This window comes from Akebia trifoliata, chromosome 2, assembly GCF_017979445.1.
Source record: "Akebia trifoliata isolate Shusen 1 chromosome 2, ASM1797944v1, whole genome shotgun sequence".
In the NCBI taxonomy this organism is placed as follows: domain Eukaryota; kingdom Viridiplantae; phylum Streptophyta; class Magnoliopsida; order Ranunculales; family Lardizabalaceae; genus Akebia; species Akebia trifoliata.
In genome coordinates this window covers 14,847,926-14,875,540 of record NC_141376.1, presented here as the reverse complement: position 1 = coordinate 14,875,540, position 27,615 = coordinate 14,847,926, and the positions used below count along the sequence as shown (strand labels likewise).

Below are 27,615 nucleotides of genomic sequence, written 5' to 3'. Positions count from 1 at the left end.
AACTGCATCTCAAGGAGCTATTGTGAACATGTCAGGTAAACTAGGAGGAAACCATCCACTATGCACAAAACAGGTCCATGACTAATTTGTGGCTAAAATAAATGTTAAATCCATGGTGGGGCCATGAACCCACGACCTCAAAGTTGCTTTGCAATATGTCAAACCAACTGAGCTATGGATCTAAGCCCCCACTCAAGACTGAAATTTAATTCCTTGATTGACAAGCATTGGCAGGTCTAGTACAAGAAGGTTTGGTGCACAACGACTTCATTTGACACAGCAATATTTGATCCAGATCCCCACACGTGACAAAGGGCAGCCCCTAAATGAAACTCCAACTAGTTGTTCAAGGAAATTTTGGCAGTATCAGGAGGAGCTGCTAAGGGTCATTCAGGCTATAAATTAAGGTTGCTTTCTTTAGCTAGGGTTTTGGTCTCCTTGGTAGGTCATTTTGACCTCTTGTGAGCCTTTTCTTAGTTTGTCATCATCCTCTTTTCTTAAGGAAGTCTCTTTTTTTAACCTATCAAGGAAAAGGTCAGTTTAATAACCCTAAGAAAATAAGTAAATGGAGCTCAAAAAGGAAATAACAAGAATGGTAACAAAATAGAGGAGAGAATTCTCAAGTAAAGTCAGAAGGGACAAAGCAACTGACCTGGTTAGTTCCTATAAGGTACAAATGAAAGCCAGTGAGACCACCAACAAACCAGAGACAAATGAAACAATACGCCATCAGTATCACCGATGCGGGAGATTTTTTCATCGCCTCCCAAACTGTGCCACGCTCATTATCCATGATAATTTTAATGTATAGTGCTGACATGGAAAAAATGTAGATGCAAAGAATGGTTGAAGAAGAAACGAACAGAAAGAAGTAACGATAATTGCGCTGCACATAAAAACAGGTAGACATCCAATTACATGTTGTGGTAGAACTTCCATCATAGCCATGAAAAATAAACAAAAGCTCAACCGCCCAATGAACTATTAAAAGTAGGGGTGCAACTTAGTTCTATTCAAACCGAGAACCAAACCAAACCAATAGCTTTGGGCAGGTCTGGTTCTCGGTTTAGAACAAGTTGCAGTTCGGTTTTGCGTTAAGAAAATGCAGAACCAATCAATTTGGTTTGGTTCTCAATTCAAGGCTTATATAGAATCGAACCCTCATGTAAGTAATATATATACAAAGTTCTAGACAAAGCGTTTTGTCCTACATGGGGTAAAGGCTTCGGAATAGCCTGATTTTTTGTGAGGATGATCTCTATGGTGAGGAAATCATCCTCTCAAAAAATCAGCCCATTCTGAAATTTCAAGCCCTAATTTATAAGTTGAAGAATCGTGGACCGTCAATTTTTTACTGTTAGTTTGTAACAACTTTTCATGGGGTTAGAAGTTTCAGAATGGGCTGATTTCTTGTGAGGATGATCTACTCACCATAGAGATCATCCTCAAAAAAAAAATCAGCCCATTTCAAAACTTTTTAGCCATATAAGACAAAACTTTGTCTAGAACGTTGTTTACAATTTTGTCTACCAAACGCTACCCATATATATATATATATATATATATATATATATATGTATGTATTAATTTATTATAAATTATTTTAGGAGTTAGGACATAGATTAATGACTTTTTATGGATAAAATAATGACTTTTGTTATGGATAGGTTAACAATTTAGATTTTAAGTTCATCATATTTTTTTTTCAATTAAAATTATGTTACCAAACAAAGTTAATAGAATATTTATGCAATCCATAGAACTGAACCAAACCAACCTTAGTTCGGTTTGGGTTGGTTTGGTTCTATTGGCATTTCAATTTGGTTCTTATTTAGTGGAACAGACCTATGTCGGTTCGGTTCCAATTTGGCCCCAAACTGAACCAAGTTGCACCCCTAATTAAAAGAAGCAGAAGAAAAAGTGCTGTGAACGGTGCATGTCAAGTAGCATACCAGTCCGACGCACTGGCCCACCCAAGGGCAGTGGTGATCAAATCGCTCTACACAATTATTACAGATGGAGCAATGAGAGCAACGGGGAGGACGATATATCATGCATGTATCACAATATTTGATTCTAACGGCTATGCCATGAACCATAACTTCTTTGGTGCGAGAGAATTGTAGAGTTGGTGTTTGTCTTCCACCCTCAACTGATGCTGATGACTCATAGCAGAAATCATCTTCGGGTGGATGTGGAGCACGTGGGATAATGCCTGGGTCCCTAGCTGAGGTAATAAGAAGCAGCACCAATACCTATCAAGACGATCTTAAGGATTAAAATGAGTATAAATTCCTACAAGACCACTTAGAAGAACGGAAGAATCCATCACAAAAGATCTTTAAAAAACCCCAAATCAATAAAGGTGGACTAAAAATAAAGTACGAAAAAAAAATTTATGCATTAACAATAAACTCTAAATACTAAGTGACATATAAACAAAGCTTAAGGGGACTAACATAGATGTCAAAGACGATTGCTATCACCACAATTGCATATCCTGCATTATATGCTGGGAATTCATGGCGAAGATGCCGGGCGACAAGTGCACAAAAGACAATAACAGGAACAAAGATAAGCAACACAGTGACAAGCAGAGACCTCACATCTGGTCCAAATATCAACCTCCCACCAAATAAGAATTTCTGCACAAAACAGACAAAGAAAATAAGTTAAAAGCAGGACAAGCACAAACAAAAATGAAGAAAGATTATAAATTGCAATAATACCCCAAAGTTTGGGTTTGGAACAAATGGAATTAGGGTTTTTTTTTTTTTTTTCCTGAAAACTTATGGGAACACCCTAGAAGTTATACATAAATAAATTATGAAGGATAACAATTGAGGAATTTGTGGATATCCAATTCTGTAAATGAGTGACACCATGGACCTGAGTTTCAGTTTCTATCAGGGTATAAATCTGCATATCAATAACATCCTGATATTATCATGATTCAGAGGCTCTAACACTCAATTAAACTCCATTTGGGCTGTTCTAGGAAAGCCATGGTTTCTGTGTTCTAGTGATAAATGAACTTATCATATTCAAGAGCAGGTTTGTTTATTTTATTTGCAAAATGGCATAATGTATGTTGATGAGAATAAAGATGTAGTCACGGTTTAAAATATCGGAATATATCGGTCGATACGTATCGGTATTGGCCAAGACTACTTTTGGGAATGTATCAGGTATGTATCGGCCTATATCATATCGGATTTTTCATTAACCGAAACATTCAATCAATACGACATTTTGAGCCCAGATTACATAGCTTACAAAGTCTAGTAAGAAAGAGCTAAGCACCACAAACAAACATGAATAAAAACAAGAAATCCTTTTAACTATTTCCTTAAAGTTGAAACAAAGTTATCAAACCGAATACACCTAAAATCTGGAACAGAAGAAGACCATGGCAACATCAGCACCTTAATCTTCAACACCAATGTCTCCATACCACCATCCTTGTTGTTGAAAGCCTTATCACTCCTTTCTTCTATATGGACCAACATAATGCAAATAGGTGTTTCTCTTCATGAGAAAATGCTTTTGCATGGAATACAACTTTTGTAAGAATCCACGTTGGGAAGATGTACAAGTAAAAAAATTGACAACCAGGAAATATCCTGAAGCATCATTTTCACTACCTTGCGACAAACCATTCTAGCAAAAAAGAGCTGTCACAATAAAATAAATTTGTTGCATGCACCAAAGCAGGCTTTGGTAGCACTAGATTTAGCTCTTCACATACATTTTTTTTGGATACTTGGATACCTTGGGTACCTGGACCACCTCTTAGAGTACCCGAATAATCCCACAAGACACATATGTCACCCCTTCCACACATACCATTTGTGGTCACCATGCCCTCACATGCCCCTACTTTGTAAGAATACACATTGGGAAGATGTACAAGTTAAAAAATTGACAACCAGGAAATATCCTGAAGCATCACTTTCACTACCTTGGGACAAACCATTCTAGCAAAAAAGAGCTGTCACAATAAAATAAATTTATTGCATGCACCAAAGCACGCTTTGGTAGCACTAGATTTAGTTCTTCACATACACTTTTTTTTGGATACCTTGGGTATCTGGACCTCTTAGTACCTGAATAATCCCACAAGACACACACATCACCCCTTCCACACATACCATTTGTGGTCACCATCCCCTCACATGCTCCTTCTTTGTTAAACCAACACAACAAACAACTTCCGACAGGTTCTGAGTTTTTAAAAGTGATTGGCTAAACTATAAGGATGAAATTAAAGGCTGCACAGAATGAAGCTAATTTCATCAGAATATGCTACTTGTTAGCAGAGACAAGCATGCTCTAGCAGCCGTAAAGCATGTACTCCCTCTTGTCTTTTCTTTTTTCTTTTTTCTTCTTTTTTTTTATTTGGTAAGAAATGGGTTTGGTTCGGTAAAACATGTACTCCCCTTCCCTTGAAAGCAGATATTATTCTAATGATTATACCATCTAAGATTTTCAGGACTTGTGAAGAGGTTACCTAACTGACTTTAGCATTGATGTAACCAATGAAATACACATTTGCTTATTTGTTCTCTAGATTGAGCCTACTCGAGTAAACGAAAAAGCTTGGAAGATGGAATATTTTGAAACATCTTCCCCCAGAATGAAACAGTGAGAAACCAGGCGTAAGGTTTAGAAGTAGTGTTACCTTGACACTTCCAATTTCCAAGATGTTGCCATGTGTCATGACGTTGTTTCTTTTAATCACCAAGTTGGAGTTCAAGTAGGTTGAAAAGGGGCAAATTTGAAGACCAAAAAAAGAAAAAGAAAAAGAAAAAAAAAAGAGCGGGGGGGAGTGGATGATGTAATCATTTTATATCGTCAAATATTATATTAAATTACAAAAAATAAATCACCAAATCTTATATTAATATAATCCATATATCCGCAAAAAGTAACCATACTTCCACAAAATATAAAAAGATTGCAATCACGAATCCAAGTTAAGATTCATCAACTGATTAAAATATCAAATTCAATGCCATCCTTATTTCCATCCTCATTCTTTAATGCTTCATCAGTAAAATGGTCACCATCATCATCAAGGTCATCTCCTCTTACTAGTGCACCATCTATAGGATTATTAGATTTAGGATGCTGAGATTTTTCCAGATCATTTACCACTTTTTTTGTTTTTTCCCGATTTTATCACGAAGTTTGTAAAATCGCAATTAAACCAATGAAGGAAAAAAGTCATGACTCATGATTTAATAGTGACTTTTCAATAAGTCACCGAATTTTAACACACTTTCTAAAATTAAAAAAAGAAAGATCCAAATCAAAAACATCAACACAACAAGAAGTCAAGGACTACAACTTTGGTGGAACAACATTCTTTTATGGAACACATCTATTGGGACTGTTAACCTTGTAGATTTTTAGGTTGCCACTTGGTAGGGTACACTAAAAAATTAGACCGATCAACGAACTATGGACGCTGACCTTGGTTATGTAGGCCCAATACGAGGTGAGGCCTAATACTCATAGTGTCATTGGGTTTGATATAGTACGCGATACTGCATTTTGATGGCAATTTTTACATCCACAAGGGAACCATCTATATAATTCCAAATTGCCCAACATCCAAATCCCATATAAGATAACAACTCATACCAAAATCACCTTATAACCGACTACGTCCATTTACATGGCCAAAAATAAAGTGCAGAGTCTGAAAGGGAGGTGTGCTTGACGTAAGGATCACCTGATCAAGCCAATTTACGATAATCCATTGAGACAATTATCTAGATCAATACAACTACAAATGATAAGGACTGGGTATTACCATGAATATCTTAGAATAGGTTTTCCCTAGGTTTTTTCTCAAACAAATAGGTGGATTTTGTATAAAGTGGTCATTACCTATTTATGTTATCAGGAGAAATGTTTTGAAAAATATCATTAATAATGCAAATGAAGGGCTTAAAAACAATCAATTCTTGGAAAAAGCATATGAAACTGGTCATTGCCCCTTGCCCACTTCAAAAAGTTGACAGAATCTCCTTTGACCATTAGAGGACAATCAATATCATTTCTCTATAGCGGAAGTCCATGAAGCATCCCACAAATTTTAGCCTCACCAGTCATGTACCAATAGAAGCAAAAATTACTTTGAATATTTCCACCTCTCACCTCAAACAGTCCAGTAAAACTAGCCGAGACTACAGCTCCCAATTACCAATGCACAAACATGAACACCAAGCTCTAACAAAACCTCTAAAGGCCTTTTTAACTCAGGTTTTTTCTTCTATTTGATAGCACCTCTATGTAATATCCATCATCGTCGTCCTGAACTCCTTCAAAATTAGGCACCAGTCAGCCCACACCTTCCAAATGTCATTGCACACTTCCACAGGATTCAGAGTCACATTTTTCATGAATTTTTGGTTTCCCTCCTTCCATGATCTCCAACTACTAATAGCGTGCAGAAGAGTTTTTCATAGAACTTTACATCTAGTTCAAAAGGGATAGTTTTCCACCATAGTATTAATTGAAATTTAGAGATTGAAGTAATTATTAATTAATTAGCCCTAATTAGGCTTTAAAGCATTATAAAGTCTGAGATAAGAAAAAGACTAAAAAAGACACACAGACTAAAAAACTTAATAAAAACAGACTTATTTAACACTCCCCCTCAAGTTGGTGCGTGGATATCAACACCCAACTTGGACAAGACACCTTCAAAGGCGGTTTTGCTAACATCTTTAGTAAGAATATCAGTGAGTTGTTGAGATGTAGGTACAAAAGGAGTACAAATCTGTCGAGAAACAATTTTTTCTCTAATAAAATGACAATTAACTTCAATATATTTCGCTCTGTCATATTGAACCGGATTTGTTGATATGTTAATAGCTGATTTATTATCGCAATAAAATAAGAACGGGACTAGCACAGGAAGACACAAATCCGCTAGTAAGATCTTAAGCCACAACAACTCACACTCCAAGTGCTGCTTCTTATTATGCCAAGTTACCACCAACTTTAGTACAATACCTAGAAGTAGACCATCTATCGGTCATTGAACCAGTATAATCTGCATCTGTCCATGCCTCAAAGCGAAGATGACAATGATTATCGAACAAAATACCTCGACCAAGACATCCCTTAAGATATCTAAAAATGCGATAGGCAGCAGTAAGATGAGATGTTCGAGGTGTGCATAAACTGACTTACAACACTAACAGCATAAGTAATGTAAGGGCAAGTCATAGACAAGTAGATTAATTTTCCCACAAGATGCTGATACTGATCAATATCCGACACACACTCCCCCTCAAAATCGGCCAACCTGTGATTCTACTCAATTGGAATATCAGCTAGACGTGAGCCAAGCTGACCAGAATCACTAAGTAAATCGAGGACATACTTACGCTGAGAAATAAATATACCGGAATGGGACCGCGCAACCTCAATACCCAAAAAATAACAAAAATGCCCAAGGTCCTCAATCTCAAATTGACGTCCTAAGTAAGTTTTGACCTCGGTAATGCCATCATCATCATCTCCAGTAAGAACAATATCATCCACATAAACAATCAGAGTGACAGTTTTGCCTCAGAAGTGACGTAAAAAGAGAATGTGATCAGCAGAACTCTAATGGAACCCAAATTGATGCATGACCTTAGTAAAACGCACAGACCATGCGCGAGGAGACTGCTTCAGGCCATAAAGAGAATGGCGAAGATAATAAACATGTGAAAGAGAAGCAGATATAAGAAACCCAGGAGGTTAGACCATATAGACTTCTTTCTGAAGATCACCATTGAGAAATGCATTCTTGACATCCAACCGAAAGAGAGGTCACCCTCTGATAGCAGCAACAAAAAGAAGGATGCGAATGATGGTCATCTTGGCAATCGGAGCAAATGTCTCCTAAGAATCAATCCCATAAGTCTGAGCATAACCCTTGGCCACCAGACGGACCTTATAACGAACAATAGAACCGTTCGGATTATACTTAAGGGTGAAGACCCAACAACAACCCACAACTTTCCTTCCAATAGGAAGAGGAATAAGTTCCCAAGTTTGAGTCTTTTTAAGAGCATTCAATTCATCAATTATAGCTGCTCGCCACTCAAGATGAGTAATAGCATCTGCAACAATAGTAGGAAGAGAAACAACGGAAACAGAAGCAAGAAACTCTGATAAAAAGGTGAGAGAGCAGAATCAGATATATAATTAGAAATGGGATAAGTACAAGTACAATTACCCTTACGAGTGGCAATAGGACGATCATCACAAGGGACAGAAGGAGGCGGAGCTGGAGGCGAGGAGGCAAGCTGGTCTAGCATAGGAGTGATGGTAGTATTGCGTGAACACCGAAAGAAAACCTGCAGTAGAGGAGGTGACAAACTGACAGGGGGTGAAAAAAGAAGAATATGCATGGGAAGAGAAAATAAAAAAGGGAAGAAATTAGTTGCTGAATAGGGTTAATAGAAAGAAGAAGATTTTCGATGGAGATTAAGGTGGAACGGAAGATTTTCGAGATGAAAAAAGTGTGGTTTCAACGTCGTAAAGGCCTGGAGATTAAGGAAAAGGGGAGAAAAGTGGAATCTATGATTCAGCTACTGGAGGATGAAGCTATTTGGGTTTCTCAGCAGCTTGATGCTATGAGAGCAGCGTCGAAATTTCAGATGGCGAAATATTCGAAGAACGGCAGAATCTTCATGATTCAAGGAGAACAAAATAATTATGGCAGGTTTTTGAAACTTCAACAATTCTCGGACAAATTTCGATCACGAGGGATTGTGTTCCCAGCTGGGTTAGGGGGAAAGGGATGGGGAGAACTTAGCCTCGCGATGAAAATATGCTTAAGTCCGGATGAGAAGATGAAGCTTCCAGCCGAAGAGAGTGGGTCAATCAATCCATGGACGAAGGATATTATTCGAACAGTGGATTATAAGAATGTATCTGCAGTCTCGTTAGGAGAGGAGAGGAGTCATGGGTATGAGGTCAAGCAAGCATACAACAACGGTTCAAAGTTTGGTAAATGGAGATGGGCCTTTATATGCAAGTCGAGTGCACAGGAGGCGGATTGGGAGAAGTTTTTTTCTGTCATGAAACATTCTCTCTCTAAGTCCGTAAAACCGAAACTGTTAGATTGGGAATCATCCACTCGGATATTGCTGGTGGACAACAAATCAGATTTTCAGAAGGTAAATAAAAGGAGAAAAGTAGAAGTTGATAGCTACTCCTTCGATTTACGACCCTGGTATGCGGATTGCAATGCTTTGAAACCAGCATGGAACGAGAAGGGGACTTGGGTGGGCATTAGTGGCCTGCCGTTCCATTTATGGCTTTCCGACTCCTTTCGTAAAATAGGAGAACAGTTAGGTGGACTTCTAGAGGTAGACCCAAACACCCTTCGCTGCGCAAGCTTGGATCGAGCAAGGATTCGAGTCGGAGGATGTCCTTGGAAGTTACTAAGAGGCTTAAGCATTTGGATGGATGGGTTCAGGTACAAGTTAGGCGTGGAGATCGAGAAAGGCGAAGCTACTGAGGTTACAATCGAAACGAACATTGGTAATCAGGTAGAGGAGGAGGAAATCCAGTGTGGTTTACAGCAGTTAGAAGAGGTGGACAGGACGGAGAAGAAGATGACTGGCAGTATCAATAGAGGGAGGGCAGTATCAAACCCTGCACGAGGTTGCGTGCGAAAGAAGTGGGTTTTCAAAATTAGTCAGGGCAGAGGGACACGTGTCTCTCGACTTAGAGAGCTGCAGCCACGTCGCCAGGTCATGAAGAACATGCGTCTGAGGCATTTATTGAGTAGGGCTGCTCGAAACATAGAATATGCTAGGTGGCTACGTGAGTACGGGATAATTGAGAGTATAAGGCCCAATGAATTTGGTAGGGGGCCGAAACATGCAGGGGCCCAAGCAAACGATAATGGGCTTAATATGAATAAGACTGTTTTAGTGGATGGTAGTGGGTTGGGCTGCAAAGGCCCACCAGAAGATAATCGGGTTAACAAATTAGGCCCAGGCACATCCAGAAGGGCTGTGAGTAGACGCGGCCCTCTAATCAAGAGAGGGGGATTTAAGTTGGGCCAGGCCCGTGGACGGGATTATCGACTCATTGCGTTTTTAAAACAGTTGGCTAAGAGAGTGTCATTTAACAAGCCGACAGACCTTCAGAACCAGAAGTTTAAAGATAACAACAGAGACGATGAGGGGGTTCAGAAAGCTGGGATGGTGTTCGATCGGGATGAAGTCTCGTGCATGGATGGCGAGGCACAGGGAGATGTAGGGTTAGAAATTAGAGAAAGGGGACAAGGTTTAGCTACCGAAGTGGATCGAGAGGCGGGCGACGACAGAGGGAAGGTTGAGGTAGTTACAACGAAGAATCTGTCCAGAGTCCAAACCGTTGACAGAACAGTAATGGAAAGTGGGCAGCCACAGAGTAAAAGTGAAAGGGAAATAAGTCCAGATGGTTCTCTTATACCGGTAACTAAGATTTGGGATAGACTCCATAGCGATCTTTGGAAACACCAGGGGTTGCCGCTTGATACAAGGAACTCGAGCAATTGGATGTCGTGGAAGGATAGCTGTGGGGATCTTTCTAGAAAAGGTATCTCGAGTTTTTCATCGGTTTCTAGTTCTTATGTTCTTGTCCCATCCGTGAATAATTCTTTTTGGGTTTATGGTTTGGATTCTATTGGGGACTCCAATTCTATTTCCTCTTGTTTTTTTGCTCGGTTTTCTGTGTTTCCCTCGTATTTCAGGAATCAATCTTCAATAGCCTTGAGTGATTCTCTACAGATTAGCGAGTGCTCTCAAGAGGGAGTTCATTTGAGGGAGACCAGTTTAGATGTCCTACGACTTTCCATGTCAGAGATTCCCTCTTCTCAGGCTCAGGTTGAGGTGGTTGGCTTGAATCAGACAGAAGGGTATTTTGATGGAAATTGGGATGATAAAGGTTTAGAGGAGCCTACTCCGGTTCAGGTGGAAAAGTTACTAGTGCAAACAGAGTTGGAAACAGTCGAGTGGTTAGTGAGTCAAGCTTTGAGTATGGCAGAGGAATTTGGAATCATACCCGAGACAGACGATAAGGAATGTTCGCTTATCTTAAGGGTAGCTATAGGAGATTCGAAGGACAGAGCTCTTCTTGAGTCAGAATTGAAGGAGTTAGGCAAGGTAAGTGGAGTAGGTGATGACATGTTGGGTTTAGAAGGTTCAGATAGCCAGGAAATTCAGACTTTTAGGGATGGTCAATCGAATGAGGTTGTCGTAGTGGCATCTATGGAATCGGTGAAGAGGTTTTATAATTCAAAGTTGGGCAATGAGATGGCATAAGGGTTTAGGGGCTGTGTGGTGGAGATCTGGGTCTTGTTAAGTTTCTATGTCGATTAAAATTTTGTCTTGGAATGTGAGAGGGTTGGGGGAGAGATCGAAGAGGGCGGCAGTGAAAGCATTTATTAGATTGAAAAGGCCTATCTTAGTAACTCTTCAAGAATCTAAGATCTCGGTTTGTGAGGACAATGTGATAAAGGATCTTTGGAGGGGGAATATCGGTTGGGTTGCTTTGCCAGCTATTGGAAGTGCAGGTGGTATTATTTTGATGTGGAATAAGGACTTCATTGAAGTGATCGACAACTTAGTTGGGGCATTTTCCATTTCGATTCTATGTAGGTGTGTGAATGAGGAGGTTCAATGGGTTTTTACAGGGGTCTATGGTCCCACAATTAACAGGGAGAAGCAACAATTCTGGGAAGAACTGGGAGATCTTGCGGGATATTGGGATAAGCCGTGGGTCCTAGGTGGGGACTTCAATGCTATCAGATTCACTAATGAGAAGAATGGGGGGCAGAGCATAACAAGGGGAATGAGGGAATTCAATGATTTTGTGAATAGATTTGCCTTAATGGATTTACCCTTGCTCGGTAGAAGGTTTACTTGGTCCAACAATCAAGTTGAACCCCGCAGGTCTAGATTAGATAGATTCTTGGTGAGCGGGGATTGGGAGGAGAGGTTCCCAAATGTAGTGCATACGGCAGCACCCAGTTTAGTCTCGGATCACACCCCTATCTTTATTGAGGCGGGGCATCATCGTACTAATCCTACCCCTTTTCGTTTTGAGAACATGTGGCTTATTCATCCACAATTTGCAGATTTAGTAAAAGTTTGGTGGAGTGAATGCCCAGTGGTGGGATACCCAGGTGTTGCTTTCAAACATAAGCTCAAATATCTGAAAGAAAAATTGAAAGGTTGGAATAAGGAAGTAGTAGGGAGGGTAGAAGTGAGAAGGGCGGAGCTTATCAAGGAGATAGATGTTCTAGATTCCAAGGAAGAAGCGGGGGAGCTTGAAATAGATGAAAGAGTGCGAAAGAATGAGCTTAAGTTAGAATTCCAAAGGGTGGCTTTGATGGAGGAGATAAGTTGGCGCCAAAAATCTAGGATCAAATGGCTTAAGGAAGGTGATAATAATACGAAATTTTTTCATAAGGTGGCCAATTATCATAGAAAAAATAACCAAATTGCCAATTTGATGATTAATGGGATTATGGTTGAGGGGGAAGAAGAAATTAGAGAAGGGGTAGTGGGCTATTACAAAGAGCTATATAGGGAAAGAGAGGAGAAGAGACCTCGTCCCAACAATCTCGAGTTCAATAGGTTAACGCAAGAAGAAAGAGTGTGGTTGGAAAGGAAGATTGAGGAGGAAGAAGTGAGATTAGTCGTGGTTGCTATGGGAGGGAATAAAGCGCCGGGGCCAGATGGTTTTACTATGGAATTCTTCAAACATTGTTGGGAGATTATAGCCAAAGACTTCATGAAGGTGGTTGGGGAGTTTCAGGACAAAGACTGCTTGGATTATGGCTTTAATAGTACATTTGTGGCTTTGATTCCCAAAAGAGTGGGGGCGGTTGACTTGAGTGAATTTAGGCCTATAAGTTTAGTGGGATCGGTGTACAAGATTATTTCCAAGGTTTTGGCTAATAGGTTGAAAGAAGTTGTGAAGAAATTAATTGGCTATGAGCAGGGTGCATTCCTTAAGGGAAGACAGATTTTGGATGGAGTGTTAATGGCAAATGAGTGTCTTGATTCTAGGATGAAGGATAAGAAAGAGGGACTTGTAGGTAAAATTGACATGCAGAAGGCTTATGATCATGTGAGTTGGGATTTTTTGGAGTATATGTTGGGGAGGATGGGATTCGGGTCTAAGTGGATTGGGTGGATTATGAAGTGTGTAAATTCGGTTTCATTTTCAATTCTTGTCAATGGTAGCCCGGCGGGGTATTTTAGGAGTTCTAGGGGTTTGAGACAGGGGGATCCATTATCCCCATTTTTATTCCTTATAGTGACTGAGGCCTTGGGGAAACTGTTCAGGAGAGGGGTTGAAATAGGGAGGTTATCGGGTTTTAGAGTAAACATTGAGGGTCCTTTGATATCGCATTTGCAATTCGCTGATGATACCATAGTGTTCCTAGATCCTTCTAGAGAACAAGTGAGAGCTCTTAGGGTCTTATTATGTTGCTTTGAAGCAATTTCTGGATTACATGTCAATCTTCAAAAAAGCAAGGTGTTTGCGGTGGGAGAGGTGCCGAACCTTCAAGTTTTAGCGGCTATCCTAGGGTGTAGTAGTGGTCAGCTTCCTACATCCTATTTAGGCTTACCGTTAGGAGCTCCGTATCGGAGTAAGAACATTTGGGAGGGAGTGATTCAGAAAATGGAAAAGAAATTGGGTTCGTGGAAGGCTAAATATCTCTCCAAAGGGGGTAAGGTGACTCTGATCAAAAGCACGTTAACGAGTATCCCAATTTATTTCTTATCTCTGTTTACAATGCCCAAGGTGGTGGAAGTGACGATTGAGAAACTTATGAAGAATTTTTTGTGGAATGATATGAATGGTGGTAAAAAATATCACTTGGTGAAATGGAAGGTGGTGTGCACTCCAAAAAAGAATGGAGGTTTAGGGATTAAAGGGCTAAGGGTAACGAATAAAGCTCTCCTAGGCAAATGGCTTTGGAGATTTGGAGTAGAAAGAGACAACTTGTGGAGGAGAGTGGTTCAGGCTAAATATGGAGAAAAGAGTTACGGTTGGTATAGTGACGAGGCCAGAGGAACCTATGGGTGTAGTGTTTGGAGAGGTATTATGAAGGGTGTTCATGAGTTTGATAGGGAGATTAGATTTAAGGTTGGGTCGGGGAACAGTGTTAGATTTTGGGAGGACTGGTGGTGTGGAACTTCACCTTTGGCTACTCAATTTCCATCCTTGTACTCTTGCTCGTTGAAAAAAAATAATCCTATTCGGCAGTGTTTGATTCGGGACGGGAACACAGATACTTGGGACCTGGGATTTAGGAGAAATTTCAATGATTGGGAATTGACGGAGGTTACATCTCTTCTAGGTCTCCTAAATTTGACTCGACTTAGAGAGAATGAGCAAGACAGGAGAGAATGGTTCAAGGCTAAGGATAAGAGGTTTTCTGTCAAGTCTTTCTATAAATGTTTGCTTCCGTCTTGCGAGATTTCCTTCTCCCCATCTATAATTTGGTCCGCTCTCATTCCTTCTAAGGTGTCTTTCTTTGTTTGGCTTGCCTCTTTGGGTAGAATCCTCACTTTGGATAATTTGATCAAACGGGGGTGGGTCACTCCAAATTGTTGCTTACTTTGTTCGCGAGATGGGGAGTCAGTTAATCATATGCTAATTCATTGTCCCTTCTCCAGTGTTATTTGGGTGTTCTTTTTATCCCGATTCAAGGTGGACTGGGTCTTTCCTTTCTCTTTTCTTGATCTTTTGAAGGGGTGGAGTCTCAATACTTTCTCTTCTAGAAAGAGACATCTTTGGGCTATCCTTCCTTCAGCCATTGCTTGGGGCCTTTGGAAAGAGCGCAACAACAGGGTCTTTCATAGCAAGGAGAGCTCGTCCCACACAGTGATTTTAGAGATTCTTGGACTTCTGTTCTTGTGGTCCAAGTTGAACAAAGCCTTTGAGGATGTGCGCTATCAAGATTTCTTATTTAATTGGGAGAACATTTGTGATTAGCTTTCAGTAGTGTAGTTTTCCTTTTATTTTGTTCTTTTTCTTTTGCTCTTTGTTATTTTGCTTGTTGTTCTGTTTGGGGGCTATCTCAGCCTCCTTCTTTTCTCTTCTTCATTTATAAAATTTTTATACTTATCAAAAAAAAAAAAAGGGAAGAGATCAGCAGAAAAATCTAGGGGAAACCACTCAGATTAAATGCCAACGGACTCATTTTAGTACGGGGTATGCTCAAAAAAGGAAATATCCCGATAAATGAAACTTAGTTGAGAAAAAAGATGGTAATAACAGTATCCTTTCTGGGTAGAGGAATAACCCAAAATGATACATTTTATGACCTTAGGGTTAAGTTTAATACGAGTTTGATCAAGACTTTGAACAAAACAAACGCACCTAACCACACACAGAGGAAGTGGAAACACGAGACGATCCGAATAGAGCTGAGAAAGGGGTGTGACAACTGAAGAACCCGGGAAGGGGTCCGATTAATAAAATAGACAACAGTAAGTACTGCATCAGCCCAATAGGATTGGAACACATTCATGCCAATAGAGAGGGCACAGGTTAACTCTATATTATGGCGATTTTTACGTTCGGATCAACCACTCTGCTGAGGAGTCTTAACATTGGACATTTGATGCTCAATGCCAGACTCTAAACAAAATTTCAAAACCTCACTGTAAGTATACTCAATACCATGATCAGAACAGAAGGTCTTGATGGTACAACCAAACTAGGTATGAACCATAGCAAGAAATTACTTGAAGATCCCATAAACTTCACTCTTGTGTTTTATAAGATAAACTCAAGTGGTACGACTGTGGTCATCGATGAACAAGACAAAATAATGAAAACCAAGAATTGATGTGACAGGGGAAAGACCCCACACATCAGAATGAATTAGATCATACATAGCAGGTACAGTAGTATTCATACTAATAAGATAAGAAGAACGCACATATTTAGCTAATTGATAAGTTTCACAAGAAAAATCAAGCAAATTGCTATTATTAAATAAAATAGGGAATATGTGTTTCAAATATCCAAAGGAAATATGACCTAAGCATAAATGCCAACACATTAAAAAAGCCTTATTAAAACGACTACTACTAAGCTGAGAGGCAGAATGGGTGCTAGGTGAACCGAGTACGTCCAAGAGATACAAGCCATTCACTTCATATCTAGTGCCAATCGTCCTCTTCGACCCCAAATCCTGAAAGACACAATGAAAAGGATAAAAAATTACACTACAATTGAAATTTTTGGTAAGGCTACTAACAGAGATAAGATTAGTAGTAAGTTGAGGAACATGCAGTGTGTTAGTTAAGGATAAAGAAGATGTAACAGGTAAATGACCTTGACCAGCTATAGAAGACAACGAACCATTAGCTAGACGAACCTTGCGATGACCAGAACAAACACTATAGGTTTTAAATAGGAAGGACGTACCGGTCATATTATCTGAGGCATCAGAATTAATAATCCATGGTGAAGAGGTTGTGGCAACACTGTGTGCACATGCAAAGGTACCTGAGTGAGCAAATGTAGAAACTGACTGAGATGAAATCTCAATCTGATTGAAGAATTTCATGAACTTGTCAAGCTCGGCTTGAGATAAAGATACCGAATCCGAAGAGTTGGTAACAGCTGCAGAAGGTACTAGATCAGTAATCGACTGAGATACTACATGAACTGAAGATCGTTGAGACTATTGATGTTGCTAATTAGGACGACCATAAAGTGCATAACAAGCCTTCACGTGACACAACTTTCCACAATGATCACACTTATATCGCTGACGAGTAAGGAAAGACCCATTAAAAGACTATGGAAAAAGTAGGCAAGCAAGCATAGCTGAGTGCTCTCCTGAAGAATGAGGTAGGACAGCTACGCGACGACTTTCATCAGTCAAGACATAAGAATATGCAGTCTGTATGGACAGAAAAGGGTCCATACCCAATAAATGAACTCTCGCATAAAACTCATCCCAGAGCCCGGCTAGAAACTAAAAAACTCGATTCTTATCCAGAATCAATGCATATAATGCTTCATCAACAGAGTCTTTCCAAGCATAGGACGAGGAGTAAAAGGTCAACTCTTCCCATCGAGCACGTAGCTGTGATATATAGGTGATTGAAGAGTCACCTTGCGAAAGGCAGGAAATCTCACGCTTCAAGTTAAAGATTCGGACATTGTTTTGACGTTGCGAGTAGATATTCTTTGCGGAATTCTATATCTGTTTTGGGGTCTAGGAAAACATGAAACCACCTGCAATGTGTGGTTGCGTATATGTAACTAGCCAAGAACAGATCATAGTCATTAACAAACCATTAGGGATAAGTAGTATCAGTCGGTGCCGACTATTTTTCCGCCCGTATGAAATAACCAATCTTCCCTTATTTACCAATAAACATTTCAACCAATCGAGCCCAAAGAAGGTAATTAGGACCATCTAATTTCACGGTGGTAATTTGGATGCCTAGAAAATCGATCGAATGAGAGGGAAGACCTCCTAATCCAACACTATCACCAATGATAAAAAAAGAAGACATCTCGAAGGCCATAAAAAAATCTATACTTTGGTTTGAAGGGAGGTCAAATAAAAAATAATGTGGCTACTGTAACCCTCAAACAACAAGGCTACTGTGATTGCAACCTCCAAAACAGGGTCAAGAATGATCGTAGCCTTCAAACAAAGGGTTTGTTGTGATCACAGCCACTCAGCTACATCTTTGCAATTATCGTAGACCTCTAACTGCACCCTATAGTGATCGTAGGCCTCAAACCAGGTTTCTGCTATGGTCACAAGCCTCAAATTGCACCTCTGCAGTGATCGCAGGTCGAAAAAACCCTTCTGCTATTGTCGCAAGGTGTCGTAAATATCAAAACAGCCATCTGTTGGTACTGTGGAGGTGTCATGCTGTGTCGCAGAGGTCATAACAGCAATCTATTGTAATCGTGGGCTTCAATTTCCATAAGTGACTTTCCAGCCATTTTTTTCCTGTACTTTTGTACCACTTAGTAGATTTATTTAGTAACTTACAAATGGTTGCTTCATTGCAGGAATTGTTTTGTTCATTATTCGATGGCCAAATGCAACAACGTTTGAAGCGACATGCACCCCGATGGGAATGTTGGTTACAGAATTTCTTGGCCTTATGTAGAAGACAAATCATAATTGTGGAGAAGCATTTTTTGGAATCCTGTCGTAATGCGTTTAGAACACTTGAAGAAGTTGAGAAGCATTTTTTGGAATACCCGTTTATCTCACTTTAGAAATCCAATAAAATTCCCTAAAGAAAGGCGAGGGCCAGCGATCCTTGAAGAAAAAATTTTGCATTTCAAAATACTAACTAAAGTAAATTCAAAATAAAATCTTACATTCAAGATATAATTGAATTGATTGCAGAAAAGACAATCAATCAAAAACCAATATCAATCCATCCATCGAGACTTCAGTAAGATATAATCAAATAAAAGGCCAAGCGCTAACCCACAAATATAAGCCTAAAGCGACTTGTAGGCAGAAGAATATATTAAAGTTTTAAGTAGATTCTTGAGTGCATTTCCACATATAAAGTAACCACAATACCAAGAGACAAACTTCTAAGAGATGAGTTTATACATCATTGATACAAACAAAAACATAGCAAAAAAGAAAATTGTGTAAATTAAGAGACATTTGTAGTAATGTGGGGTATTGAAGACGAAAGGTGTAGAGGTGATTAAAGGAAAAGGAAGGTGATAAAGTTTGTAGTAGACGAAAGAGAGGGATAATGGAGGTCGAGAGAGCCTAGCTTTGATACCAAATTGAAATTTAGAGATTGAAGTAATTATCAATTAATTAGCCCTATTTAGGCTTTAAAGCATTACAAAGTCTGAGATAAGGAAAAGACTAAAAAGGACACACAGAATAAGAAAATAAAAACAGACTTATTTAACAGTATTAAATCCAAAAAGCTCTCAGGAAGAAAAAACCATGTCATGTTAAAATGGTTCAATTCTTTCACTTTCATGAAGCACGCTACTATGTTATCAACACTTTCTTTTGTTTTGTACACGTGATGCACACTACTTAGGATGACATTGCCTCCATGAATCAAATGATCAACAATAAAAATCTTATTCAACATTGTTGTTTAAGAAAATGCCTCCATACTTGAGGGAATGAACTATGGACACATTTTCTCCTTAGAGGAACATTCCTCAGAGAAACATGATAAGATTTTATAGAATGATGCAACCGAGTACACATGAACAATCTTTCCAAGTATGTTGATCATAAACCTCTTCAAGATGTATGTGTCATCGTAACATCTGGAAAAAAAAATTCCTTAACGTTGGGTCCTATATGATTTTGGTATATCTTTGACAGAATATCAATGTCTTTAAGTTTAACAATGGAGATCAATTGATAAAGTCTGGGATGAATTTCAAACTCACATTTAACTTATCAACCTCACACCACTCATCTCGCAAAAAATATAATATTCTCTCCTTTGCCTGCTTTAAACCAAATGCCAAATATTAAATCATCAAAGCTTTTCCACACTCCCAACTTGTATGACAAACTCACATCTTGGTTATCCAAGTCTAGATTCACGCAACCAAATTTATCTTCAACAATGTTCCTCCAAAAAGCTCCATATCCCAAAACCAACTTCCCTAGCAACACCATATTCCTAATTCCCAACTTATGAATTCCCACTCCAAGGAATATTTTTGGTTTGGAAACCATCTTCGAATTGACTAGATGAATCTTCTTCTTGTTTTCTCTTGCCTCCCAAAACGAATCTTCATGTAACTTTTCTATGTGCTTTTCCACCATAGCACAAATGTTGATGGCAAACATCCAACACATTGGCATGCTTGAAAAAATGATTTTAGTGAACAAGATTCTTCCCATAAGAAAATTTATTCCACAGTTGGATTTCTTTTCATTCTTTCAGTTATGGGGTTTCACAAAGTTTCCACCCTCACCCTCTCCAATGAACCCCAAGGTAAGTTATTAAAAGGGCCCCAACAAACAACCAAACTTGGCGTTATATTCAAACAAGTTATCTGTATCTTCGTAAATCCCAATAACTTTTGTTTGCTAAGCTCAACAAGAATCTTAACAAAACTCCAAGACATTAGAGAAAGAAAGCTTCCAAATATCCACCATATGAACTGATTTATTCATACAAATAATGGTACTGCCAACTAATTAAAATTTAGTAATCATCAAGCCTTCTGCACCCACCCTAAAACAATGTAAAAGAGCGAGTTATTATGCCCTCTTGAAAAATAAGTTTAGAGCGTACGCCACCAAAAATAAATAAGTAGGGAGAAGGCTTCCTAATGTTAGCCTCTAAGGCAGCAATTTTTAACTACTATTGAAGTGGGTAGGATTTAATCAAAAGATGGTCTTGAGGGACAATAGGTTATAGGTTTTCGTATACCTCTAAAATAGAAAATAAAATACCAAATAGAGTAAGAGTAAAGAGAGAATCTTGAAAAATTACAATCCCACCTACCTCAAGAAGCATCACTAGAACTCTTCAAACTCTTTCCAAACTTCTAAAGAGGAAAAAATGTAGAAATTTTGTTAGGATAAAAAAAATGAATTTCCTAAAATAGAAAATACCGACACTCTAGACGAGGACAGTAGTTGGAGACTGACAGAAAAAAGGCACATAATATGAAGATGGGAACCGATACCAAACTCTAAGCAGTGCATTGCAGTTAAAAGAATGGCAAACGGTATCATACGGACTTGTGTCCCCTTTTCATTTACTAAAAAAGGTTATGTACTTGGTCTGTAGGACATTTTTGGGTTGGTAAAGAGAATAACTCTAACTAGTATTCTGTAATTTTCTTTTGTTATCCTTGTTGTTTCATATTTTCTTAGATTTAAGCATTTTGGCTTCCTCTTGTATCTGCTAGCTTTGTCATGTTAAAGAAAGAAAATTTCCCACCAAAGGAACGGTAATACAGGGGAGGGTCCCCAAACATCAATATGAACAAAATCAAAAGGAGCTAAAGAGTGAGAAGAACTAGTAGGAAACGATAAGCATTTATTTTTAGATAAACAACATGAAGAACATGAAACATCCAAATCAGATTTACTAATAGTAAGTTGTCAGATAAGATGCTAAAGAAAATAAATGCAATAGTCTATCATAATGGAGACGTCCAAGGCGACAATCCCAAAGTTTCCATAATTTATTTGTTCTACGAATAACATCAAATGAAGGAGAAAAAAAAAAAAGGCAAGAAGCAAGAGTGACTAAACTGGCTAGATCTAGCATAAAGAGCCGTCCCTTCCGCCTACCATTCCCAACTACTTTCTTCGTTGCCAGATCCTGAATTAGAAAAAAATCAAAGAAAGTAAAAAAAATAAATAAGACTGAGCAATTATTCGTAACAAGTTGACCACTTGAGAGTTTACGTGGTCTAACAACCAAGAAGTGGCTAAGCTATCTCGATTGGATAGATTCATATTTATGAGAGAGTGGGAGGATCACTTCGATTCTGCTTCTTAGTTCCAAACCCAGTGTCAGGTCATGTTCCCATCATTCTGGAGGTCGGGGTGTAGATTAGCAAGCCAAAACCGTTTAAATTTGAAAATATGTGACTATTGCATGAGGATTTCAAGAAGAAGGTGGATGAGTGGTGGAAGGAGTTAGTGTTTTTTTGGAGATACATGCTCTATCTTTAGGAGCAAACTTAAAGGTTTAAAGGAAAAGATAAAGGCTTGGAATGTGGAGGTCTTAGGGAAAGTCGATCAAATGAAGAGGTCCATCCTTGAGGAAATCGAAGCCTTGGATAAAAAAGAGGAAGGTCAAACCTTGTCTGTGGATGAGAAAGTGAAAAGAACCAATCTCCAAGCTGAGTTCCAAAAGGTGACCTTGTTGGGAGGTACAAGAAGGTGAGTTGGAAGCAGAAAGCAAATGTGAAATGGCTAAAAGAAGGGGGGTACAACATTACAAAAAAAAAATTCATAAAGTGATAAACGCAAGGAGAAGAATCAACAATGTTCGAAGGGTGGTTATTAATGAAGAGAGCATTGACGGGGAGGAAAGAATTAAAGATGGCATTGTGGATTTTACAACAAAAAAAAATTATGAGGAAGATTACCTAGCTAAACCTCTCTCAAAACTATTAGAGTTTGATTCAATCTCCCCTAGCTAGTAGGAATGGCTTGAGAGGCCTATTGGGAGTGATGAGGTTCGAAAAGGTGGTAGTGGAGTTGATTAGGGAGAAATCCCCAATTCTTGATGGCTTCTCTATGGAATTATTCAAAAGTCGTTGGGATACTGTGGGAGATGATCTTGTAAGAGTGGTGAGGGACCTTCAGGAGAAGGACTATCTGGATTATGGATTAAATAATACTTTTGTGGTCCTGATTCCAAAGAAGGAAGGGGCGAATAACTTAGTAGACTTCAGGCCAATTAGATTGGAGAGCTCCAAGTATAAAATCATTTCAAAGGTCTTGGCTTCGAGGTTGAAGGAAGTATTTTAGGGTGCATGTCATTGGTTTAGAACAAGGGGCATCTGTTAAAGGTAGACAAATTCTAGATGGAATCTTGGTGGCTAATGACTATTGATTCGAGATTGAGAGAGAAAGAATCCCAGGCTTAGTGTGTAAAATTGATCTCCATAAAGCATATGAGCACGTCAATTGGGAGTTTTTAATGTATTTGACGCACTGGATGGGGATTGGTAAATGTTGAATTGGCTAGGTAATGAAATATGTTACCTCAGCCTCATTTTCTATTTTGATTAATGGGAGTCCAATGGGTTACTTTAGGAGCTTGAGAGGGTTAAGGCAAGGAGACCCTTTATCCCCCCCCCCCCTTTATTCATGCTAGTAGTTAAAGTGCTAGGGAGATTATTCAAGCGAGCGACAAGTTTAGGGGAGTTGTTGGGGTTTAGGGTCAAGGTTGAAAGCCCGCAGGTAACTCGTTTTCAATCTGCAGATGATACTCTGTTCCTCTTAGGGGCGTTAGTTGGTCAGGTGTGTTTCCTAAGGGACCTCCTTTGCTGCTTCGAAGTGATCTTAGGTCTGAGGGTTAACCTTAAGAACAATACTCTCTTTGGGGTGAGTACGGTTCTTGAACCTTCAAGGTGAGCTGTAATATTTGGGTGTTAGGCGGCCTCATTCCCTTCCACTTACCTTGGGTTTCCTCTTGGAGCAGTCTATAGAAGTACGTAAATCTAGGACTCAATGCTAGTGAGGCTAGGTAAGAGATTGAGCTCCTAGAAAGCAAAGTACTTTTCTAAAGGTGGTAAACTAACACTAATCACAAATACTTTAGAGAGTATCTCGGTGTACCATTTATCTTTGTTCTCTATCCCCAAGAGTGCCGAGGTTAGGTTGGAAAAACTAATTAGGGAGTTCTTGTGGAACGACAAAGATGGGAAGAGTAAATGTCATTTGGTAAAGTGGAAGGTTGTGTGCTCCCTAAGGGAGGCTTAGAGATAAAAGGTTTTAGATTAACTAAATAGTGCATTGCTTGAAAAATGGTTGTAGTGCTTTGGGGTAGAAAAGACGAGTATGTGGAGAAATGTAATTAAGGCAAATTTTGGGGAAAAGAGATTTGATTGGGAAAGTAGGGAGGTGAAAACTTCTTTTGGGAGCGGGGCTTAGTGAGATATTGTAAAGGATTATCAAGACGTTAGAAATTAGATAGCCTTCAAAGTAGGGAATGAAATGGCTAGATTCCAGGAAGACAAGTGGGTTGGTGAGACCTCTTTATCTTTGCTTTTTTCCCTTACTTTATGAGCTTTCGACTAAAAAGGAGTTGCACATTTCTGCTTTTGTCATTCAAAACAGGATTGAAACTTCTAGGGACCTAGGTTTTAGGAGAGCCATCAATGATTGGGAACTTCAGGAGCTAGCAAACCTATCTTCAAAATTGGACTCTTTAAATTTGGACCCTTCTAGAAGTGACTGTGGGAATGGAGTTGCAACAAGAAAAGATGTTTCTCAGTTAATTATTTTAGAAACGCTCTTCAGCCCCACGGGGTTGGTTCCTTTCCGGTCGACATTATTTGGAGGACAAAATTCCCTTCAAAAGTTTCTTTCTTTGGTTGGTTAACGGTTTTCGGTAAATTGCTTACTCTGGATCATCTTAATAGCAGAGGTTTTGTCTCTCCAAATTGTTGCGCCTTTTGCTATGACTATGGGGAATCTATAGATCACATCTTTATTCACTGTCGTTTTGTCTAATAGTTATGGTCTCATTTTCTTCGTCTCTTCAATGTAAATTGGATTACTCCTAACTCTTGTTTGACCCTGTTTTCGAGCTAGAAAGTGAAAACTTTCACATCTAGGAAAAAACGATTTGTGGGCTCTGCTTCCTTTTGCAATTTGTTGGGGTACTTAGTTGGCAATAAATAGAAGAATCTTCTCAAGGATCAAAAGGGAGCACCAGGATATGTTGTTATTTCTTCTTGGTTTGTTGTTTTTTTGGTGCAAAGCTGATTCCGCATTCAAAGGGGTCTTCTTTGAGGATTTTGTTTTGTTTGGTTTTCTCTTGTAACTTAGGTTGGTCATCTTGATCGCCTTTTTTATATATTTCTGGTTTACCTATCAAAATAAAAATCTCTTTTAAGACTTCTCATTAGATCAGCAAACTATCAACCTACTATAAAGTAGAGACTATGACTAGACCCAAAATAGAAAATAATCCTACTTGACTCTATCGTTAAGCATACCAAGGACTCAAACTTTAGAAATACCACTCAACTAGTCAACATAATACCTGTCAAAGATTACCTAAATATAGCAATTTGGTCAAGATTTTGCACAAAATTCGGCCCCTTTTTGTTTCTTTCTTTAATAAAATTTTAACTGATCAAAAAAAAAAAAGATTTTGCACAAAATTCATAATCTGGCCTCAATTTTCCCTAATAATACCTCACCCATGATACCACTACTAATCATATTCTCTCACTGACCACCTCAATTTGTGCATCAAACTTTTAAGAATTGCCTTCCTTGATTAATTAACTACCTTGAAATAGATGACCTTAACAGGGAAACAAACTAATACAAAATCCAAGGAATTCATAACTGAGTTAGGCATTGCCTAGAATACTTCAAAGAGAGAAGGGAAAATATCAAGGACAGAGAAAAGTTGGCACCAAACCAACAGGGCAAAACTACAATGAATAAGATGGTAAATGGAGTTGCCAGTGGGCAAGAAACGACAATAATGATGTCATGCAAGATTAAATGGTCAATGATTAAGATCTTGACCAACCACGAGAAAAATTCCACTTTTGAAGGGATTTTTGATCCCGCAAATGAATACAAGGGGTTTTCAATTCCACTTTGAAAGGTTATCTAAGATCATTGCATGAGAAATGAAGACTTATTTAATTCAATGTTTAAGTGATGATACATGATTTTTATTTTTTATTTTTGAGAACATATAATTGAGACTAGAACAGCATTCATATAGTGTATATTGGGATTGTCGTGGATTGCTTTGTCATTATTTAGAAATTACCAAACCTTGTCATTTATGATGGGTCTTAGTTGGGAATACTACAATTTTTGTTTGGTTCTTTGAATATTATTTCATAAAAAAATTTAAATATTTTTTAACCCATTCAAGATTATGAATCTTATAATCCAAAGATTTAAACCCTACTCATTATGATTCTATGATCCAATTTGAACTTGACAACATTGCTCCAAAGAACGTGAACCTTTGTTGTTGAAAGCTAGAGGAAATTTGAGGACTCCACCAACTTTATAACAATCACTTCTCATTTCAAAGATTCTCTCAAGCCCCCTAAGCTCATCCACTCCTCTTACGAACTTACGGAACTAGATTCATCTCTCTAAGGCCAATGGTTTTTTGGATCAATTTTCCAAGACCATTAATCATTACTCAACTTTGCCCATCTATTGTAAAACAACTGGTCCTACTTCACAAATTTAGGGTTTCTACCTACTAATACACACTTGTAGCAAATCAAAATAAACTTCTATTTTGATTAGAGAAAAACTAAAAAGGCAAAATCTATCAAAATCCCCCAAAAAACCAAATCCAAATTAGCCAACCCAGTTAATTAAACAAACAACGTACTGGGTTACTCCTAATCCACCATTTTATAGACAAATCTAACAAAATTAAAACCTACCCACATATTGAAAACGACAGAAACACCAAATACAACATGACACAACTCCATAAAATAATTAATCAAACATCATGTCACGCTCAGTTGATCAAAACCCACCATTTCTTTTACTATCAAAGCCTACCCAAATACTAAAATCAACCAATAACAACAAATCCAACAAAACCCTATAAAACCCACAATTTCCAAACTAAATCAAACAACCCAATCGATGAAATCAACCAAAAACAATACCAATATCATTAAATAAAAAAATTAAACAAGAATCTTACATTGCTTCCTTTCCAAACTTGATATACACGCTGACTGGCCATGAGGAAAAAAACCCTTTTTTACTAAGCCGGAAGAGAATCGAAAATTTGAAACTTGTGGTAGTTCATCTTCTCCTCGAAAACCATGAAAGCTTCGGTTTCAAAGGTTGAAACGGATTAATTGATTTCTGGGTCTTAGAGCTTCTTAATTGAAACAAGATAAAGATGAAATTTTTGAATTTTTCTTTTTCGATCTTTTGATCCAACAAGGCAGTTTGGATTGTCGGAATCTACAGAATGTTTTGCGAAACCATCCGAGGATATAGGCAGGAAAAAAGAACACCCAATTTCTTTCACACGTTCTCTCTTGAATCTTGGTTTTAATTAGGGCTCGTGATATTAGTTGTTTCGAAACTCGACCCGAACCGAGGCAAGACGAGTCAAGTCAAAAATTCGTAATTCGACTCGGATGAAGTTTAGGGAAATAGAAAATGATGGATTCTAATTTTCTTAAATAGATTGAAGTATAGTTGGATTGAATACAAGGTTAAAGAGATTTAAGAGTCTAAAGATAGATTTTTTAATAGAAAATTCTAAGGGTTTTCTTCAAGAAGTTGGGGTTGTTGATTTGAAGACGAAGTTAAAAAGATTTAAGAATCTGAAGACGATGAATTTTTTTTTAAGAAAATACTAGTCTCAACCAACATGTTGAGTCTCTCCATCAACATGACCGTTGGGATGTTAGGTACTCCCAAGAAAATGTATCACTAGGGAAATATGTTAATCCCCAAAAAATTTGATCAGATCTCTAGGAAATCTAAGTTTTCATTGAATCATAATAATCATGTTGACAGAGAGCCTCAATCGTGGATTGAAGTTAGAAAAGTCCAATATTTTTGTATTTTCTTCAATAGGTTGAATTTGAATTTAATCAATTAAAGACGAGGTTGAACAAACTAACGAGCTTTATGATACTAGATTTTTTAAGAAAAAAAATCAAGTGTGTTAGGATATTTTTGAACAAAAAATTAAGAATTTTGAAAAATGAAGTTTTTAACTCGAATCTACATTTTCAACCTAACTTGATCGGGTTTTCATGTTGAGTTGACGAGTTTGTTCCAATGAATTCTAGAAGCAAGTCACCTCAAACTACTATCCTAAGCTCAACAAGTTTTAAAACCACATCATTATAATATGACTGGGACACCATTAT

General features: G+C 38.4%; 1 protein-coding gene across 3 annotated transcripts in view; it reads right to left on the bottom strand.

Moving 5' to 3' along the window:
• LOC147409732 (protein S-acyltransferase 8-like) overlaps positions 1–26,778 on the bottom strand; it is a 29,366-nt gene extending 2,588 nt beyond the window's left edge. For 2 of the 3 annotated variants that reach the window (XM_086431775.1, XM_086431774.1), the window contains exons 1-5: positions 26,424–26,778; positions 16,163–16,225; positions 2,460–2,645; positions 1,953–2,255; positions 653–886 (exon numbers count right to left, since the gene is read on the bottom strand). In XM_086431775.1, coding sequence (XP_086287901.1) covers positions 653–886; positions 1,953–2,255; positions 2,460–2,645; positions 16,163–16,225; positions 26,424–26,465 — 828 coding nt within the window. In that variant the 5' untranslated portion in view covers positions 26,466–26,778. The remainder of the gene's footprint in view (positions 1–652; positions 887–1,952; positions 2,256–2,459; positions 2,646–16,162; positions 16,226–26,423) is intronic. The other variant, XM_086431776.1, reaches the window with a different exon arrangement.
• Between the last annotated feature and the right edge of the window lie 837 nt (positions 26,779–27,615).